The sequence below is a fragment of the Ceratotherium simum genome, chromosome 18, assembly GCF_057802395.1.
Source record: "Ceratotherium simum simum isolate JZ-2026a chromosome 18, ASM5780239v1, whole genome shotgun sequence".
NCBI lineage: Eukaryota > Metazoa > Chordata > Mammalia > Perissodactyla > Rhinocerotidae > Ceratotherium > Ceratotherium simum.
In genome coordinates this window covers 50,977,847-50,993,399 of record NC_141917.1, presented here as the reverse complement: position 1 = coordinate 50,993,399, position 15,553 = coordinate 50,977,847, and the positions used below count along the sequence as shown (strand labels likewise).

Below are 15,553 nucleotides of genomic sequence, written 5' to 3'. Positions count from 1 at the left end.
TGGGATATATTTTGCAAATGAAAGAAGAAGGCATAAAGGGATTCTGGAACTTGCCAAAGTCACCCTAATCTTTGGGACAAAACCAGGATGAGAACCGTGGTAATAGATGTGCCACTGGAAAATTTGTCAGCAGAAGCTGAGATTTCTTTCTAGAGCAACTTTTATGCCCCAATGAATTAGCCTTTTTTTAGATTTATCTACCAATAAAAAGTATTAAGTTTAGTCAAAAGGAGATGCTTTTAACTATCAGTATAACTGGAAGTGTAAGATTATCTATAGTATATGCTAACTTAACACAGATCTCTGAAAAACAGTGGTGATAAAGATGCTAATATTAATTTTTTAATTTCTTTGAAAATACAAAGCTCAAAAGATGCTGAGACCTGCAACTTTGCTCTCTGGATTTATGTGGGGCCCTGCTGGTCGCGTTTTAGAAGTAGAGGGTACGTGATTAGCGTTAACACTAGGAAGCTGAAAACCTGTCAGGCTTTACGTAAAAAATTCATCGCTTATGCCCACTGTTTTCTGTTAGGGTTTCTGCGTAATGTCAGCACTTATTATCCTCAAGTAATTTAACAAGGATTACTCCCTAAACTCTCCACTATTCCTAAACAAAACAAAAATATATTTTATGTAATTTTTCCATAAGAAATTACTCTTTTCTTTGGTCACTCTCATTCTTTGGAACTAGTATATACAATTCCTGCTGAGCTTTTTTCTAATCAACACAAATTCAGAGCATTCACTGAAGGAAGCATTTAAATCAGGAGAACAGAACACTAGGTTGATGTATTCTAGAAACAGAAAGGCATGGGATCAGGTCCCCAAGTCTACTACAATTCCCTTAAGCCCTTCCATCCTCCATGCTATTCTGTGAACATCCTAAACATGCTCCTGCCTCGGGGCCTGTGCATTTACTCTTTCCCGGAACATTCTTTTCACAGATGTGTACATTAAGTCACTCCCACAGTTTCTTTTAACGGTCTGCTCATGTGCCACCTTATCAGAGAGAATTTCTCTGACCATGTTATTTAAAACAACTTCTCTCCCACCTCACTATCAATCTCTGTACCTTGCTTTATTTTTCTTTTTGCTCATATTCAACTAGAGTGAGCTCCACGAAAGCAGGGACCTAATCTGTTTTGTTTATTGCCTTATCTCCAGAGCCTGGATAATATATGACACATAGTAAGCATTTTACGTATATTTAATTAGTAAAAGAAAGACACTGAAGGCCGGTTCTTGGTGCCTGGTTTTAAGAGGACTAATGACATGTTATGATTTGCCCCTAGGAAAACCTTCAAGGTCTGGGCACCCTTCAGTTAGGGATTAGATTTGTTCAGTGTGAATCCAGAAGAAAGGAGCAAGACAATGGGTTAGAGGAAGACAGATTTGGGCTGAAAGCAGGAAAGAACTGATAATAATTGCAGCTGTCTGAAAAGTATTTGATCTTTCTGTAGATGTTTATACAGGTTGTATGAACACGTCGGGGATAATTGTAGAGGAAATTTAAGTATCTTGTGCAGATTAGGTTATATTACTTCTAACATCCATCCTTAAAAGTGTATGATTCTGTATTGACTCAAAAATTAATAATTGAGTTTAGTTCTACTGCAAAATGCTGCCAGACAGATGTACCTATTATGTTAACACCCTAAATCAGAGGTTGACAAATTGCACCTCCTGGGCCAAATTTGGCCCTGACCTCTTTTTGTAAATAAAATTTTATTGGAACACAGCTCTGACCGTTCATTTACATATTGTCTGTGGCTTTTTTCACACTATAATGGCATAGTTGAGTGGTCGCAACAGACTCTGTAGGGCACACAACGCCTGAAATATTTACCAAGTGGCCTTTTACAGAAGTTTGCCAACCTCTGCCCTTAACCAATAAACTACAAAAAAATAACACATGGAAACGTATTTCTGTTCAGTCTCCCAAGTGCTTCATCATCATCACCATCACCATTATTATTACTGATTGTTGTATCAGTAAAGATCTAACCATAATAATATAAACAACTCTGAATATTTAAATGGAAGGAATTTAATGCTAAGAATTTGTTATAAATTGGTTACATGGATGATGGAAGTGGCTGACAAGCCCATAGATCAGCGTCAGCAGGAAGATTGCACCACTCCTACCAGGAAGACACAGGAGGGGGGTAGTTTTATCAAAGCCCAGAGACTGGAATCATACAGCAGAAGCTGGGACCATAAGATGGAGAGGGGTTTGGGGGGCTGTTGCCTGAAGTTGGAGCCACAGGAAGATTCTGCTTCTGCCTAGGATGCTGCCTGAGAAAGAGAAGAAATGAGAGAAATACCCTGGCTTCTCCTACTAGTGGCTTCCATTGCTTGAACCCAACCAGAAATCAGCTGACACAGAAGTCTGGGAAATGGAACTTGTAGAGTTTGTTCCCCTGAAATACAGAGCAGAGCAGAAGGGTGAGGAATGAGTCCAAGGATGCCTAGACCCAAGACCAGCACAGCTGCTAATAGTTACTGAGTGCTGCTATATGCCAGGTACAGAGCTAAACAGTTTATATGAGTCCTCACCTAAGAGGTAAATACTCGTATTATCCTCAGTTTATAGATGAGGCTTGGAAAATTACATTGCACAAGGTCATTAAATAAGTGACCAAGATAGAATTGAATCCAAGTCTGTCTTACTCCAAAATTCTTACTTTTAGCCCTCTCATTTTATAAATGAGAAGCAAAACTAGTTTGGAGAAGATAATAAACTTGTGGTTGGTAATGACAGGGCTAGGTCTAGAACCCAAGTTACTCCTATTGGGTTTTTGCACATTTTAACAGAGCTAAAACTTTACACTGTTATTGTAGCATTTAGAGAGTGTCCAGAGGAGGCTCCCATTCCGATGAGGGAGGTATGCTTGCACTCTGAAACTGTTGCTAAGCAACCTTTCTATACCCAGTTTACTTTGTTGTAAAATGGGATTATTGATTATAACTACCTTAAAAGAGTGTTGAGAGAGATTAAATAGATAATACATCTAGAGACCTCTGAATGGTGTGCCACAGAGGAGGTACTTACTAAATTGCTTAGTAAATGCTAAGTAGCTGTTGTCATTGTTAAACCTCAGAGTGGTTATCACAGGGAAAGAGTAGATCAAAAACTTTATGAAATGTTTTCCAAGTGCTTCATTAACCAGGAATAAAGCTCCCATTGGACCTTTTGCTTCTCTTCTGTTTAGGAGAAGCAGTATAAGATAGTCAAAATAGGATTTTTGTTTTGTTTGTTTTTAAGTGAATGGCCCTCATGACGCCTTAGTTTGTTAATTCAGGGCTTTTTTATGTCCCAGTGCTTATCTATGAAATGTCATCTCCTCTTATGCTCCCATACAGTTCCTTTCTTTCCTCTAAGATGGGCTTTATCCAACTATTCCCAGCATGTGACCTTTTCCTTGCTGTCCCCATAGCTTTACTTGACTTCATTCTTAATAGTTTTCTCCCCTCAGAAGTCCTTTTTCTTTCTTAATCAGCTCAATTCCTATAATACTTTATAATATTACAATGAATAAGTATTTATAATACTTTTATTATACTTCTTATAATACACTCCAGATTTTCTTCCTCAACAAATACTTTCTTAACTAATCACATGACACATTGATCTTTCATCTATGTATAGCACCTATAGACAACCTGTAACATGCTGTCTGTACTGCCTAAAGTAGTGCTGTAGTTTTTCATCTGTATCTTGTTTCTCCAACTAGATTGAAAGCCATGCTTGGATAAACTTGGTCGGTGCTTTACAAATACTTAAGTATTATGTGAAAACTTGTAGCTAGAGTTCAGGTTGCTTGTATTTTTTTAAATTGATGATATTTTCTTGAAAACTAGTCTTGCTGCATGGCAAAGTCACTGACATCTTTAGTCCTTGTGTGGGATTCCCTAAAAATAACTAGAAAAGGAAAGCATTCCTTTGATCCAAAGATTAGCACACCATGAAACAAAAGATCCTGGAAGCATATCCTTCCAGCATGATGCACTATGTAGCCTATGGTAAATACTTATTTTTCATTTTTTTAAAAGGCAAGCAAGAGGGATAGTTTGACAAGCAGAATCATTAGGTTTGTTGTTTCAGTGTCATATTTTAATATGCAGAAAATATTTTTAAAGGCAGGGCTCATAACAGAATGTATACCTGCTGCCACTCTTTTCAGAATCTGAGGCTTTGGACTTGATATGGTAGAAATTTGATCTGCAGTATATAGGAAGTAATGATGACCATGCAAATATTTGCACATTGTGGTCCCTTATTTTTATACATGCTTCAAGGGACCGTTTGCAATGTACTGACCTCAGAGAACTGTATAAAGTAAATGTAGAGATCAAAGGGAGGGTAATAAAAAGTCTTCAAAATGATCTCTGAGAATGTCTGTAACATACTTGTCATTTATTCACAATTAAGAATTTTATCTAATGACTTGTTCTTCCATATATAAGGGGGATGTTTTCTCGTCAGTGTTTCAAAAGCAGTAACTTTGTTCTTTAAGTGCTACAGCTGCAGAACTCTAAAAGATAGGTCAAATTAGGTCATACTGCTCAAACACCATGAGATATTATACTTTTAATTCTTTGTGAACTTAAAGATTTAATTTAGGATGGCCCTGTGGTATTTGGAATCTGGACCTAGCTAGATTGGCAAGATCCAATTTTTAAATTCCTTTTTAAAAAATTCAGGTAGAAGAAGCATTTCAAACTTTTAAAAACAAATCATCCTCTCTTTACCCTTTCAACATCCTTCTCTCTCCCTCACCCAACACATGCACATGTTTTGAACCAACTTCGTAGTTTATTTTCTATGATGTTAATAGAGTAAATGTAAATCTTAATAAGTCCAAATTCCTTGAATTTGAAGGTGTTTAGACTTGAGGCCTAGCATTTCGCCCAGTTCATTCCACGTCTTAAAATATGGTTTTTGTCAGGCCTAGACAGTCAACAGTTATAGGAGTAGGGATCCAAACCACAATTAATAGTGCTGAATGTTGTGTTACAAACCTGCCTCTTGATTCCTTAAATTAAAGAGGTAGGAGTAGCTGTGGCAACTGGACCTCAAATACTGTTACCGAAAAGGATTTTGTGTTTTAGTTTCTTCACCTAGTTTTTATGTGTTAATAAGGAGATACCTGATGGATTGATTGCAAAGTGGACTATGACATGCATCTGAGTGAAAAGTTATATGGAAACCGTCTAACACTTAACTCTGTTTAAATTACCTCAGTTATTTCTTCTGTGGCTAAGATTACAATTCAGACACTTCAGTCTGAATGCTGGTTGTAAAACAGCAAAGCAAATGCCAGAATTATAGCCAGAGAGTAAGGCAGTGAGTTAATGTGATGGAGTTCAGGCAATTTAATTTTAGGGACATTGTCCCTTGGTTTTGGTATTTTTCAACAATCATACCATTTATGATTTTATTTTATTTTAGCCATGTCCTTTGGGGGCCCGAGATTTTCGAGAGAAACAGTGTGCAGACTTTGACAATATGCCTTTCCGTGGAAAGTATTATAACTGGAAACCCTATACTGGAGGTAATGTATAACCTGGCAGAGCATTCATCATGCTTGAGAGCTTTGCAAATATAAAAGAATATATAAATACATACAAACACACACATACATTCATATACATACTAGTAAAAATTAGTGTTTGCAAATCAAAGCATGAAAGTGCTTATAGTACTATACAGGTCTCATGTTTTAGTTTCCTGTAATAAAGTTTATATGTTAGTACAAATAGCCAGAAATCATTTTTAAAAACCTCGTTCTCTTTAGCAAGGTACAAAGGTTCTAGAAAGGATATAAATCCGAATAATATCTCTCAGTTTTTGAGACTTCCTTGAGGTATATGGACATTACATTATAATCATTTATAATCATTGAATATTTGGAATTATCACCCTAAAACCAAATTATAACAAGATAAATAAACTCAAAAGAGGCCAGGAAAATCTGTGTTCTTTCTTGGTCAAAGGCTAAGGATCATTCTATAGATTTTTATTATTCCTTTTTAGTGTTGGGAAACATTTTTGCTCTTTAACTTGGGCATGTATCATACACTAAGTTTTCACTAAGCACAAGAAGTTCTCTTGTGCTCCCAAAATGCAAACTAAATTTTGTTAAAATTTTTTATTGGAAAAATTGAATGTACATTTAAAAACCTTTTATTGTTTGTTTTTCCAACATCTTACTTTGAAATTTTTCTAACATAGAACAATATTAAAAGAATTTTACAGTGACAACTTTATACCCACCACCAAGATTCTACTATTAACATGTTAGTATCCTTTTTTAGTTACATGTCTAGTAATCTCTCTATCCATTCATTAATCTATCCTATTTTTTTGATGCACTTCAAAGTAAATTGTAGTCATTAATATACTTTCCTCTAAATACTTCAGCATGTATAACATTAACCACAGTTCAGTATTTATTTACTTTTTTCTTTTGAGGTAAGATTATGTTCAATGAATGCACAAATCTTAACTGTACTTTTGACAAATACATACACCTGTAAAACCCTATTGAGTTATAGAACGTTACCATTACCTCCAAAATTCTCGTGGTCCTCATAATCCTTCCCGGTCAATAGCTGCCTCTACCTACTTCTTCCAAGAGTTAACCACTGTTCTAATTTTTTTTCTTACCGTAGATTAGTTTTGCCTATTCCAGAACTTCATATAAATGAAACCATGTCGTATTTACTCTTTTATGCAAGGCTTTTTTAAGCCTAATTTTTTGAGATCCATCCATGTTATTGCATGTATAAGTAGTTTATTCCTTTTTATTGCTGAGCAGTCTTCCATTGTAATAACCAGGTTTTTTTTCCATTCTGCTATTGATGGACATCTGAGTTGTTTCTAGTTTTCAGTTATGAACATTAGTAAACATCTCTTTTTGTGGGCATATGTTTTCATTTCTCTTGAGTAAATACTTTGGGGTGGAATTGCTGGACAATAGAGGTGGTGTCAGTTTAGTTTTAAAAGAAACTGTCAGATGTTTTTCCAAAGTGATTGTATCATATCACACTCCCACCAACAAGGTATGAGAGTTCTGTTTGTTCCACATCCTTGCCGATATTTGACGTTTTCAGTCTTCTTCTGGTGGGTGTATAATGGTGTCTTAATGTAGTTTTAATTTGCAATTTCTGATCATTGATTATGTGGAGCACATTTTCATGTGCTTACTGATCATTTATGTATCTTCCTTTGTAAAGTGTCTGTTCAAATCCCTTGCCTATTTTTTAATTGGTTATTTATCTTTTCATTCTCAAGTGGTAGTCATTTATCAGATAACTTTTATGAATATTTTCTCACAGTCTGTGGCTTTCCCATTACTTTTTTAATGGTGTTTTGTATGAGTACAAGATTTTCATTTTGATGAATTCTAACTTTTCAATTTTTTTCTTTTATGTTTATTGTGTTCTGTGTTCTGTCTTAGAAATCTTTGCCTACCTCAACTCCAAAAGATATTTTCTTATGTTTTCTTCTAAAAGCCATATGGTTTTGGTCTTATACATTTAGATCTACAATCTAAAAATAATTTTGGGGTATGGTGTGTATTCGTAGTATATTTATGGACTCTATTTTGTTTCATTGATCTATTTGTCAACCTTATGCTAGTACCGTACTGACTTAATTACTGTAACCGTATGATCTTGGACACAGGTAGTGTAAGTTCCTTCAACTTTGATATTTTTTTCAAGAGTCCTGTGGATACTCTAAGTGCATTGCATTTCCATATAAATTGTAGAATCATTTGTTAATTTCTACAAAAAAACATCTGGGCTTGTGATTGCTATCATGTTGAATCTATAGATCAATTGAGGGAGAACTGATAAATTAACAATGCTGAATTTTCTGAATTATGAACATGGTATATATCTTCGTTCATTTATGTTTTCTTTAATTTCTCTCAATTATGTTTTGTAGTTTTAGGTGTAAGGTCTTGCACATCTTTTGTTAAATGTACTGCTGAGTAATTTATGTTTTCTGACAGTATTATAAATAGGGTTTAAAAATTTTCATTTTCAGTTGTTTGCTCTAGTATATAAAAATAAAGTTGATTTTTGTATACAGATGGTCCCCGACTTATGATGGTTTGACTTAAATTTTTTGACTTTATGGTGGTTTAGAAATCGTATTTTGAATTTTGATCTTTTCCTGCGCTAGCGATATGCACTGTGATACTCTCTCCTGACACTGAGCAGCAACAGTGAGCTGCAACACCCAGTCGGCCATGTGATCACAAGGGAAAATAACCGATAAACTTACAACCATTCTGTACCCATACAACCACTCTGTTTTTCACTTTCAGTACAGTATTCAATAAATTACATGAGATATTCAACACTTTACTGTAAAATAAGCTTTGTGTTAGATGATTTGGCCCAACTGTAGGGTAATATAAGTGTTCTTAGCACATTTAAGGTAGCCTAGGCTAAGTTATGATGTTCTGTAGGTTAGGTGTATTAAATGCATTTTCAACAATATTTTCAATTTACGATGGGTTTATTGGGATGTAACCCCATCGTTAAGTCGAGGAAGATCTGTATTTACTTTGTATTCTGTGACCTTTCTAAATCCATTTATTAGGTCTAATAGTTGTTTTGTAGATTGCTTAGGATTTTCTTGGTAAATAGTCATTTTATTTGGAAATAGAAACTATCTATTTCAATTGTTATGCCTCTTATTTCATTTTCTTGCCTTAATGCACTGGCTTGGCCCTTCATTACAATTTGTGCATGTATTGATTATATGTATTTTTCTTCTTTGTTCTGTTAATATGGTGAATTACTTGATAGATTTTATAATGTCAAACCAACTTTTTATTCCCAGGATAAACCCCATGTGGTGATGATTTATAATCTTTTTGTATGTTACTGGATTTAACTGCTAATATTTTATTAAGGGTGTTTACATCTATGTTCATAAGGGTTACTGATTTGTAAATTTTTTTCTTGTCATGTCTTGGACAAGTTTTGGTATCAGAATTACTCTGGCTTCCAGAAATAGAATCTTTATTTATTTTGAAAGAGTTTGTAGGATGGTATTATTCTTTCTTAGAATAGATTTTACTAGTAAAACCGCCTAGGCTTGGTATTTTCTTTGTGAAAAAAAAATTATCACAAATTCAACTCTTTTAATAGGTAAAAGGCTATTCAGATTTTTTTTTATTCTTATGTCATTTTTTGAATTTGTGTCTTCAGGAAATTTATTACTTCCATGTTGTCCAATTTATTGTCAGAAAATTGACCATAACATTCTCTTATTATCCTGTATAATATCGTAGAATCTGTAGTGATGTATGCTCTTTCATTTCTGATATATGTGTTGATAATATATGTTTTCTCTCTTTTCTTTGATCAATCTTGCTTGAGCTTTATCAACTTTATTAATCTTTTCAAAGAATCAACTTTTGGCTTTATACTTTTCTCTATTACTGTCTTTTTTCTCTTTCATTAATTTTTGCTCTTATATATATATATTTGGGTTTATTCTACTCTTATGCATTCCCAAAATTTGATGTGTTTTTATTTCCTTCAATTCAAAATATTTTCTTATTTACATTGTGATTTCTTCTTTGACTCATGGGTTATTTAGAACTGTGTTATTTTTATTTCCAAATATTTGATATTTTCTACATTTTTTGATATTGATTTATAATTTAATTCTATTATGATCAGAGAATACTCTGTATGATTTAAATTTGCAAAATAATTGAGATTTGTTTTATGATACAGCTATTGTCCATGTTGGTGAATGTTCTACATATACTTGAAAAGAATATGTTTTCTGTAGTTGTTGGATATAATGTTCTACAGATATTCATGAGGTCAAGTTGGCTGATAGTGTTGTTCAAATCTTTTATATTCTTTCTAATTTTTTTCTGCTCTAGTTCTTCTATCAATTACTGAGAGAACTGTGTTCAAATCTCCAACTATTATTTGGCTTTGTTTTCTTTTTTATGTTTTTGCTTCATGTATTTTGAATCACTTTTATTAGGTGCATATACATTTGGGATTGTTTTGTCTTACTGTAGGAGGAGAAGAAGTAAGTGTCTCAAATAATTCACAGACTTAATAATTAGCATCTATGTAATTGTGTGCTTAGTGAATTAACCCTAAATTCATAGTAAGCTTCAACTGAAGGTAATTGGTAGTGTGACCTTCCATTTAAAGAATCATCTTAAATCCCTTCTTGAAATAATAGCAGTACTTCTTCTGAAAACTCATTGTAGCAGAGGGAGCTGAACATATCTTCAGCAATAAAAAAAGAAATTTATTCCTATTATCATCAAATAGTGTAGTGGGCTAAGGGATACAACCATAGCATTTATATGTCCTGCCTGTCAGACACTACTTTACATAATTAATATAATGTTAAAATTGAGTAAACAAAAGGTTAATGTTCTCTTTTTAAAGCCTGATACATGAAAAACTACATGAAATTCCAAAGCATTGCAATAAAAAATGGGAAAAGAACTATTTGGGTAGTGATGAAAACAATCCCAGTAAGATTCATGGAAATTTAGAGCAGTTTTATTCATAAGAATCTTACAAAAATATAGATACCTTGATTATCAGTTCAGGAAGAAATTATTTTATTTATTACTTGTTACTTTCTGTGCTCAGTATAGCAAAATGTATTCTTAACCTAAGCCTAATAATAACATTATAAGTGATATAGATGTTCTATAGCCTGTAGACATTGAAAATGGAATAAAACATGGACTTAGGCCAGAGGTTATAACCTGGCAGTTCAAGAACCAGTTTTTACTCACATACATGTTCTAGCCTCCACAGGATTTTTGAAAACCTCGAATGAGTTCCCAAGAAGAGTTTATATTTAAAAAATCTAGGTTTTCATTTTCTCTTGAAAAAACAGAATGTCTGACAATATTGGGCCATCTTCTTGCATGACAACAATCAACTATAACAGTGATGTTTGACGCAATGTTCTCTCTCTAATTTATCATTGTCTCCACCACTCACTTGTCTTCTCTCTTTTATTTTACATACTTTCACCCTGCAGAAACCTGGTTTCTACCTTTGCTGAGACTAGGCATGTCATTTCATCTTTCTGCCTTATTTTCTTTGTTAGAAGTAGTCTTCTTTATTTCGAAGGAAATTTTGTTAGTATAATTAGAATAAGGCTAAGTTTTAAACTTCATGAAATAAAAGTTCAACAGAAAGTACTTTCAAGTCATAATTTCAATCAATAATTAATATTTATTAATAGCTTTTTCATGTACTGTTCTGAATAAAATAAATCCATATTTATTGCTACTTTTCCAATGTACTATAAGGCTATGATGTGTAATTTGCTTGTTTTTTTAAATTGCTACTATTTATGCCTATTTTTCATATCAGTCTTATTAAAAAAGACAATTTCATGACAAAATGAAAATGCTCAAGTTATTGTATGCATTTATTCACAAAAAAATTTAGATATTGCTTTAATTATTCAAGTTTAATGCTATATGTAATATTTATCTTTGATTTATTAATCTCATAAGAATTATTCAAATTTAATGCTGTAATTTATCTTTGATTTGATAATCTCATAAGAATTTATCTCCATGCTAAAGCCACATTCATGGAGTATGGTACAAATTTAGTTTTATTTTACAACTACTATATCCCTGCTTGAAGTGGCAGAGTTTTTGTATCAGCTTCAGTAACAAGTAACATATATTGCAGAAATTCCTATTTCTTATATGAGGTTATTGTCTCACACCTCCTTAAACTTTATTTCCTTAATTAGTTTTTTTAAATAGTTTTTATTTCATCCACTTTTTTCCAACATTCAGGTACCTCCACTTCATCCCTTTTGACCTAAAATATATTGGAAATATATATTGGAAATATCTGAAAATTTTAAACCTTAAAACTCCTCAGCAGACCCTCCATCAAGTTGCACAAGCAATGAAAATAAATATAAAATTTTAGCAAAAGAAGAAAGAAACCTATACATCTAGATATATAGTCAGGGAATGAGGTCTATATGAATTGTAAATTTGCTATGGGTAATATTGAATCACTATTCCTTAGGAGAACCACTTCATTTATTTCTCTTCTACCATATTTGTCCAGGTGGGGTAAAACCTTGTGCATTAAACTGCTTGGCTGAAGGTTACAATTTCTACACTGAACGTGCCCCTGCGGTGATTGATGGGACTCAGTGCAACGCGGATTCACTGGATATCTGTATCAACGGAGAATGCAAGGTTGCTCAGATTATGAATTCCACTCCTTTTTGTTGGGGTTTTTGAGACTTTTGTCTTTTTTCTCATATAGTAGCTCCTAATTAATACTATGCTCAGCTTTAATAACGAGAGTTACATTTTAGAGAATTTCAATTTCCAGTAAGGATGACAATATATATAGATAGAGGTAGAATGACCCATTCATATTCAAGCACCGTGCTCATAGGATTTATTCTGGTGTTCTAGTTATGTTTATAGTGATTGTTAGAGCTATGAAAATATTTTGGACTTTAATTTTCCATTATTCTTCTGTTCTGTTTATGAACAAGATTATAGAAAAAAAGAGAGAACAAGGATTCGGTTCTTGTTTGTATGGCTACCATATGTTCTCACTGGAAGATTATTTGATGTATTTCACAGCATAATTTTTCCTCACAGTGTAAAATAGTTATGCTCTTCCTACTTTGTGTCCTTTTGAAGCATCTACAATGGTTTTCATTACAGAGTTAGTCTTTACCTTATTAAATCATTTACTTTAGAAAATTAGCCAGACTAGTTGTGAGTTGTAGGAGCAAATCCATGGTATTTTCCTAGACCTATATATGAATCTTATCATAATAAGAAAAGCCACAAAAACCACTGTTTTCGTAACTTTTTTCCTTGTTTGTTTTTGTTTTACTTTAAAGAGAAGCACAAAACTAAGTCCCAGAAACTGAGAAAGAAGAGATAAAAACACTATCTATTTTACTTAGTCTCATAATTTCTTGCAAAAGTTTCTGTCCTTCTAACTACTTGCCTCCAAGTGTATCTGATGATCCATTGTGTGTGTGTGTGTGTGTGTGTGTGTGGTTACTTTATTTACTTGAAGAAAAAGTTATTTCTGTGACAGTATTAAAATTTTTTTCAGATAACAAAGACCCAGGTATAGGTTTTATTCAGACAGTACATGCCTGGTATCAGTGACTGAAGGTCAAATATACAAATTCAAGTGCCAAAATAATATAAAAGTCCACATTTCTATGATCAAGTGCAAAATTGAAAGGTAGAATTTCAGCTTCTAAAATTGCATGCTTACATCTCCTTTTTGTTTATGGCAATTTTATTCAGCTGGTGGAAGCAGATATTCATTTTTAAAGATTTACTCAGGCATGAATTCCACAACTAATCCTTAATACTAACAATTAGATATCCAAAAGAACCAGTGGTTTTGAAAAGGCAAACCATAATGCTTTGCTGTTATAACCCTGTCTAGGACCATATGCCGTTTTTCTTAGTTCTTGCATTTCTTGATTGAGGATATAAGAGCCCACTGCTAACGAATTATATGTTAAGAATTGGAGCATAGTATCTATAAATGAAGAGATCCAGGTTAAAAATATAGACATACATTCCTGGGAAATCAGAATTTTTTTTCTCTAAACATATGTGTTGGAAAGTGTTAGCCAGAACCTACTGGAGAGTGAAGGTAAAAGTGGAAAGAGGAAAATATTTCCTGTTTTGATTTCCTTTATTGGAAAAACAGGTAATAAACAAATTATATTTATTTGATTAGTTATGGTTCCAAGAATTCCTCTTTTTCACACACTGAATATTCTTCTCTGTTTTCAGCACGTAGGTTGTGATAATATTTTGGGATCCGATGCTAGGGAAGATAGATGTCGAGTCTGTGGAGGGGATGGAAGCACATGCGATGCCATTGAAGGGTTCTTCAATGATTCGTTGCCCAGAGGAGGTGAGTGTGTAGAGAGAACTCTTCCTCACACCTCTGGTGTATTTGGAATAGCCAAAACATTTGACTTGCCTTCCCCCCTTATTTTTAAATTTCTTTATTTAGGCAGACAATGTTTTTCTCCAAACTGCTTTCAGTCCTTTAAGTATTAAATGTGGCTTCATGTAAGATATTTTAAGGAAATATTCCTTTCTACTTGACATCATTTAGCCATGTTTCTTTAAGATGGGAATTCCCACAGAGCATTAATGTGAGGGCTGTGTGTTGAGGAAAAAAACGTGAACCAATATTATATATTTTGAGGCTTTAAAGATATCTTGAGATAATTTTAGAGAAAAAGAAAAATACTCTAGATGTATTCATGAACCCAAAGGGGAATTTGCCCATATTTCATAATTTATAGAGTGCAAAGTCAAAGCAAGAGTGGAAGAATAAGGAAACTGTTATAACTGAATGGTTACTAACACTCATTTTCTGACTAAGGCTGCAGATGCTACTTATTACTCGCTGTCTTCTGTGTTCCAGGCTACATGGAAGTAGTGCAGATACCAAGAGGCTCTGTTCATATTGAAGTCAGAGAAGTTGCCATGTCAAAGAACTATATTGGTAAGTAACACATTTTGCTAGATTTTAAAAATTAATGAGGGTGCGCCGGCCCCGTGCTAAGCGCGCGCTCCGCTACTGGCGGCCTGGGTTTGGATCCCGGGCGAGCACCGATGCACCGCTTCTCCGGCCATGCTGAGGCCGCGTCCCACATACAGCAACTAGAAGGATGTGTAACTATGACATACAACTATCTACTGGGGCTTTGGGAAAAAAAAAACGAGGAGGAGTGGCAATAGATGTTAGCTCAGAGCCGGTCTTCCTCAGCAAAAAGAGGAGGATTAGCATGGATGTTAGCTCAGGGCTGATCTTCCTCAAAAAAAAAAAAAAAATTAATGAGGAAAAGCAGCACAGTGTCATGAAGGAAAAGACATACTGCTTTAAGGTAGAACACTTCATGCTAAAATTAAGGAAGTTCCAAGTTTAATAAGACCATGTGTAAGAACTAAACAAAAAAGTAGTAGTTTATAGCTTACTCTTCACTGGGTTGGTTATTTGATTTTTTAAAGTAAATTTTGTTGAGGTATAATTTGTATATAATAAAATGCATCCATAATAAGTATACAGTTCAAAGAGTACTGACAATTTTATATATATATAAATACCACATATACATATAATAAATATATATATATGGTATATGATATATACATATATACCACAGCCAAGACATAGAATATTTCTATGACTCCAAAACATTGTCTCATTTGTCTTTGCAGTCAAATCCCCCCAGCCTTAGCCTCAGGCAAACATTGATCTCTTTTCTGACATTATATATTTTATTTGGTCTGGAATTTTGCGTAAATGTGATCATATGGTATGTACTCGTACATACTATATGTATGTACGAGTTTTGTTTTTGCTCAGCATAACATTTTTGAGATTTATCTATATTACTGAGTATATCCAAAGTTCATTCCTTTTTATTGCCAAATAATATTCCATTGTGTGGATATACCATAATTTATCTATTCACTTGTTAATGGATATT

General features: G+C 33.6%; 1 protein-coding gene across 5 annotated transcripts in view; it reads left to right on the top strand.

Annotated features, from left to right (window-relative positions):
• The window catches only part of ADAMTS6 (ADAM metallopeptidase with thrombospondin type 1 motif 6), a 336,164-nt gene that overhangs the window by 233,558 nt on the left and 87,053 nt on the right, over positions 1-15,553 (top strand). For all 5 annotated transcript variants that reach the window (XR_015555122.1, XM_087443329.1, XM_087443330.1 and 2 more), the window contains 4 exons: positions 5,453-5,555; positions 12,118-12,251; positions 13,839-13,962; positions 14,485-14,565. Coding sequence is in view for 4 of the 5 variants with exons in the window: in XM_087443329.1 (XP_087299455.1) it covers positions 5,453-5,555; positions 12,118-12,251; positions 13,839-13,962; positions 14,485-14,565 (442 nt within the window). In the remaining variant the exon portion in view is untranslated. The remainder of the gene's footprint in view (positions 1-5,452; positions 5,556-12,117; positions 12,252-13,838; positions 13,963-14,484; positions 14,566-15,553) is intronic.